Genomic DNA, 6,455 nt, shown 5'->3' with positions numbered 1-6,455 from the left:
ATTTTTAAGAAATCGTTACGTAATTGTTCGTCCAATAATAAACAACATTAGAAATGGCGATAATGTTTTCGTTCTGAGATGATTACAAGTAAGATTGAGTTAAAGGTTATTATAGAAACTGTTTTCTGTGACTAAACAAATATAACATCACTTACATGTAACATAAGTAAATTTATCGATAATAAAATGATTTGAAAGATATTTTTGATATTGTAGAATCGTTATAAAAATGTCGAGGAATGAGAGGAAAATGTCCTTTCATATGTGGATATGAATGATAGGGACATCCATACCTCAGTGACACTATATTGTAAAGTCCTCGGCAAGCCTCGTGTTTTACAACATTCTGTAACCCTCGGGTAAAATATTCTTATCCTTCATAATCACATATGAAAGAGTCCTAAGGTCATTTATTTACCACATGAAATGTGGGAAAACATTCGATGTTTTCGTTATTTTTGCAAGATCGTAAAAATAAAGAATTCTTGTTTCAATATATTACCGTCACTTTTGCTTTATCGACTAACCACGAATAGTTCTACCCACCAAATGATATCAAAGCTCCGTACCACGAGAGAAAGACCACAAGAATAGTTCTACCCACCAAATGATATCAAAGTTCTGTACCACGAGAGAAAGACCACAAGAATCGTTCTACCCACCAAATGATATCAAAGCTCCGTACCACGAGAGAAAGACCACAAGAATCGTTCTACCCACCAAATGATATCAAAGCTCCGTACCACGAGAGAAAGACCACAAGAATAGTTCTACCAACCAAATGATATCAAAGTTCTGTACCACGACAGAAAGACCACAAGAATCGTTCTACCCACCAAATGATATCAAAGCTCCGTACACGAACCACGAGAGAAAGACCACAAGAATCGTTCTACCCACCAAATGATATCAAAGCTCTGTACCACGAGAGAAAGACCACAAGAATCGTTCTACCCACCAAATGATATCAAAGCTCCGTACCACGAGAGAAAGACTTCAAGAATAGTTCTACCCACCAAATGATATCAAAGCTCCGTCCCACGAGAGAAAGACCACAAAAATAGTTCTACCCACCAAATGATATCAAAGCTCCGTACCACGAGAGAAAGACCACAAAAATAGTTCTACCCACCTGTTGTGCGTAATGAGAGACTTGACAAAGCCGTGTTAGTTCATGGTTTATTCGTTCTACAAGTAATAACGTTACAAACGTGACGTCACAAAGCTATGACGTCACAATGTACTATCATAGCGAAATTTCGTACGTTTATTGTTCTTACATAATTGTTTATAATTTACCTGTGAATGTTTTGATAGTTAATTATTCAGATCTTTATATCTACCTTATGTCCTTATCTTTGTGGAATTACCGCCAATTAATATGACGCTCAATTCTTCACGTGTCAATCAAAGCGTGTATACTGTCGATATCTCTACCTGAGGCGTTGGTGTCATTAAGGCTTGGAAAGTCTTTTTACTGTATATCAAAGCACACACTCTATTGTCAAGACTTTCAATTGTTATGTAATTAACCTTACATCCGGAGTTACCTGCCAAACTGGACAGTAGACTTCATAAAAACGCCTTTTGATATTTGGAGGCCAGTTGGATTGCCAACGATCAACCGGACAGGACGGTCCACCATCGGACATTTATTACATATTTTCAATGTTGGATTTCCAAATAGAGAACAAGTGTGAAACAGTGAACTTATTGATGGATTGCCATCTACGGACATAATATACAGTGTCTACATTGGATTACCAATATCAGTGAACTTTAATTTTACCTTCTAAGCAATGTGCCACTATTTTATTAAATTATGATATGAAAACCAATTCAAATTAACAATACAAGAAACTAGTACAAGCCAATCGAACTCTTTGTTTTGTGTCCTGCTAATTTAACCCAATATCAACGGTTCGAAAACAACCAACAATCAATCAACAATCATACACAGAACAAAAAAAATTCTTATGAAAGTACTATGGCGCGCAAAGGCATACACAATGTTAGTGAAATATCTGCGACATACTGGGGCCGCCAAAAGTGCATTGATGTAATAAAGTTACGAAACTAAAATTATTGTTCGCGTTGTGTATTTTTTTATGATTTGGTCAGTCTCTCACTTCTTCTTGGTTCATTTACATTTATTTCTAACGGAAACAGTTTTGTGATGGGTCTGTTAGTTCTTCCGCTACGTGTTCTCACTATAGCAGCTCTCGCGTGTCCGTCGCCTCCAATGATATGGTCCTCCACTACTCCCAATTTCCAATAGATCCGTTTTGTATCGTCGTGAATTTGTACCATATCACCAATCTTAATCGTTTCTTTGACGGTACCAGATGCGCGTTGGAATTCTCGTAGAGATGTGAGATATTCCTTCTTCCACCGTGTCCAGATATGTTGCAGTATTTCCGTTTTACGAGAATACTGGTTGTTTAAAGTTACATGTGAAACTGGCCCATGAGGAGTCTGTCTTTCATCGGGATACACGGGTGATGATATTCTGCGTCCGTAAAGTAAGTGTGACGGAGTGAGTGGTTCTGGATCTCTGTTGTCCACGGACACGTGTGTTATAGGACGGTCATTGATGATCATCTCGACTTCTGAGATGAGTGTGGATAACTCCTCAACAGTAATGTAGGCTGATCCAAGTACTTTGAATATAGTTGTTTTGACTATTCCTATTAAACGTTCCCAGAACCCGCCAAACCAAGGGGCTCTCTTTGGGATGAATTTCCACTCTGTTCCATGCTCTTGTAGTTTTTCCTTAACAACCCGTGAATTTGTAATGGATTTAACTGTCTCCGCCGCAGCCAAAAAAGTCGTTCCATTATCGGAAATCATTGTTTGTGGGGTAGACTTCTTGCTGACAAAACGACGAAAAGCCATAATGAATGAATCCTCGGTCAAATCTGACACAATTTCAAGATGTATGGCACGTGTACTAGCACAAGTAAATAGGCAAATGTACACCTTTTTGTCCCTCGAATTCTTCATTTTCACATGTAAAGCTCCGGTAAAATCTACTCCTGTAACTGTAAATGGTGTAGAGTCTTTCAATCTGTTTATAGGTAGTGGTGGCGGGTCTGGTGCAAGAAAACTTTTCCCTGTCACTTTCCTACACGGAACACATTTGCGTAGACAATTCCGTACTTCTTGTCGAATGCTTGGTATCCAAAACTTCTCCCTCAATGTCACGATCGTTGCCTCTGGTCCACAATGCAGATTCCGTCGATGTGTATCTTCTATAATGAGTTTAGTAAATGCATGTGACTTGGGTAAGAGGAGAGGAAACTTTGTGTCGTCCGGTAATGGTGCGTTATGTATCCTACCTTGACATCTTATCAATCCATTGGAATCCATGAACAACTTTAACTGTCTGATTAAGTGGTTCCGTTTAGTGTTGTTCAAACTTTCCTTTACATCTCCATAGCTTTCTTGTTGGACAACTTTGATCCAGTATTTTGACGCCTGGTTTAGTTCCTGCGAAATGATGTCGCCACAGATCCGATCATTTTTGCTCTGTCTACAGTTGTTTGCGAACCGAAGTATGTAAGCAGTGATCCGTAGCAGTTTCTGGTAAGAACTGTAGTTCGATAGGGTAAGGATATGAGGTACTGCTTGTTCACATTCCTCTTGTTGAATTTCCTCCTCTACCGCGTGCTCTTTGACCTGCGACATCATCAATTTTGTTGTGTTATTTGGGTCCCATACAGGCCATTCCGGCTGATTAATTATCCACTTAGGTCCATGAATCCAAAGTGGATTGTCCAACAACTCTTTGGCTGATATCCCCCTTGTTTGGAGATCCGCTGGATTACTGTTTGTGGGTACATATCTCCATGAATGTTTTCCCGTCAGTTCTTTTATCTGTGTCACTCGGTTTGAAATGAACTTTTTCAGCGGTTTATCCGATTTCAACCAGTGTAGCACTATCTGACTGTCACACCAAAGTGTTATTGAGTTTGTGTTTAACACTGATTCAAAGTATTCTGCCAACTGAGCACCAATGACTGCTCCCAAAAGTTCCATTCTTGGTAGGATAGTTTCTTTTAAAGGTGCAACGCGGTTCTTGGATAATAGAAGTGTTGAATTCTCGCCGTTCACCAAGTAAGCGCATGCTCCGTATGCATGAGGACTAGCATCTGTGAAGATGTGTAACTGACTAGCTCTAATATCCTGTTGTTGAGGAATATATCTCGCGACGTTCAGGCTAGTAGCAATTCTTAATTCATCGCTCACAATCTTCCATTTTTCTGTCACGTTTTCAGGCAATTCCTGATCCCATGTATAGTTATGTTTCCACAATTCCTGCATAAATATTTTTCCTCTTATGGTAACGGGGCTCAGGAAACCTAAGGGGTCAAAAATCTTTGACGACTGACTGAGTATCTCTCTCTTGGTCAATTTGTTAGGTGTTGTTAGTTGTAGACATGGATATCCTAATGTATTACTGTCAACGTTCCATCGCATCCCTAAGATTTTGACATCTTTTGTTGAGTCCTCAACTTTGTCCGATTGAGCTTGATCCTTAAGTTGAGTACTATCTGAATTCCAACTACGGAGATTAAAACCGCCTTTCTGTAGTAAGTTGCGAGACTCTTGGTAAAATGACAGCAAAGTATTCTCATCCGTGAAGCTAGTGAGTACGTTGTCTACATACAAGCTTTGCTTTAATGTAGTTGCTGTTGTAGATTCGTTGTCTTGGAATAATTTCAACAAGGTTGCGTTGAGAATAAAAGGTGAGCACGTTGCTCCAAACAAACCTACCTTGAACCGATATGTAACGATCTCACTGTTTGGATCTGTGTAATCCTTAAGCCAGAAAAAGCGGGTGTAGTCCCTGTCTTCCTCATCAAGCCCGACTTGTAGGAATGCCTTTTCAATATCCGCAGTAACTGCATACTTGTTCATCCGGAAGTTTGTCAGTTGTAAGGTTGTTTATCTGCGGAGCATTCGTTTCAAGACAATCGTTCAGACTTGGTGATCCTTTGGATTCCTTGCAGCTGCAGTCGAACACTATCCTTATAGGAGTGGTGAGTGAATCTTTCTTCACTGCGTGGTGAGGTATGTAATGAACATCGTTCTTTCCATCATCATCGTTGATCTCTTCTATAAAGCCTTTCTCTTTCTGATCTTTAATGATACTGTCGTATACCTGGATCATTCCTGGTTCTTTTTTGAGACGTTGTATAACACTCTTAAGTCTCAGCTTAGCAATAGTTCTATTTGTAGGAAGCTCAAAATGATCCTCTTTCCATGGTAGCCTTGCGATAAATCTGCCATCTTTGTGTATGATCTTGTTACATTTGTATCCTGATATTCCCGTAGTCTAGTGTTAGCTCCGATGTATTTCGTATCCGGAATGTCTTCAATTTCCCAGAATTTCGTCAGGTTGACTTCTTCGTCTTTATGCTCAGTCAGGACCTTGTATACCCCTATGTTTGTTGACTTGGAGTTTCCGTTACTAGGACCCGACAATAGATAGCCAAGCTTAGATTGTACAGCTGTAGGACCGTTACCGCGAACTACATGGTCCATGATGAAATTCCAGTAATAATCCGCTCCTATCAGAATTTGTATTTCAAAAGAGGTATTTCCTGGGCCTTTGTGAGCGAGTTGTAAATTGCGAAGATATTTTAATTCCTTTACCTCCGAAGAATGCGTCTGTAACGGTACGCCGATGTTAGGGACGACTAAAGCCTCTATGGGGATACGTTGGTTGTTTACGCCGATGACGAACAGACGAACTTTATCCAGGTTGCGAATTTCGCCGTTTGTCGAACCAAATCCAGATAAGTTGAGAACTTCTGTACCTATCGTTTTCACGGCAAGCTGGTCTGCCATTTGTCTAGTAACAAATGACCGTTGTGATCCTTCATCAAACATTATGTTCGCGTCACATCCTGTTCCGTTCGTGGATTGTACTTCAGCTACTGCCGTTTTCAATAAAATGTGAGACGCTGTAGGTGTCGCTGAATGCATAGTGATTACCTCTGATTTAATTGGTTCTGATGTCCGCGTTGTATGATTAATGTTGTCCTTTGGACATATACTAGTGTGGTGTCGACGCTGGCAATTTTTGCATGAAAACAAGCAAAGTTCGATATCAATTCAAGACCGTGTGCGTATTGCAAAGGAATGCATGCCCCTGTAAACTGTGATTTAAATCGCGAGGAAAAGATGAAAATTTTGAAAGAACACAAACTGTGTTACAATTGCCTGGGATCATGAATGTAAATCCCAGTGGTCACTTCCGTTCTGACGCGTAATATCCCTGAGAAAATCACGAGGTAGTTTCCTAAGAATAATGGGTACTAGTAGGGCCGAATAAGATTCCGCGTGGGTACCAAGAGATTCGAGATTTCGAATATAGGTTTCCATCTTGTCTAAATAACTCCGTAAATCTACAATGTCTCGTGGAGCCGGTAATTCTACTAAGTTTTGCA

At 39.9% G+C, this 6,455-nt stretch overlaps 2 protein-coding genes across 2 annotated transcripts; both read right to left on the bottom strand.

The window, feature by feature from the left end:
* Nucleotides 1-2,106: 2,106 nt before the first annotated feature.
* LOC138328904 (uncharacterized) lies at nucleotides 2,107-4,920 on the bottom strand. Its single transcript, XM_069275620.1, has one exon. The coding sequence runs from the start codon at nucleotides 4,918-4,920 to the stop codon at nucleotides 2,107-2,109; it is 2,814 nt and encodes a 937-aa protein (XP_069131721.1).
* Nucleotides 4,921-5,214: 294 nt separating this feature from the next.
* Nucleotides 5,215-5,991, bottom strand: LOC138328903 (uncharacterized). Its single transcript, XM_069275619.1, has one exon. It carries the CDS (start codon nucleotides 5,989-5,991, stop codon nucleotides 5,215-5,217), a length of 777 nt encoding a protein of 258 aa, XP_069131720.1.
* Between the last annotated feature and the right edge of the window lie 464 nt (nucleotides 5,992-6,455).

This window comes from Argopecten irradians, chromosome 8 (assembly GCF_041381155.1).
Source record: "Argopecten irradians isolate NY chromosome 8, Ai_NY, whole genome shotgun sequence".
NCBI classification, from domain to species: Eukaryota; Metazoa; Mollusca; class Bivalvia; order Pectinida; family Pectinidae; genus Argopecten; species Argopecten irradians.
Note: the sequence above shows the minus strand (reverse complement) of the source record. Positions and strands in the feature narration are given on the sequence as shown.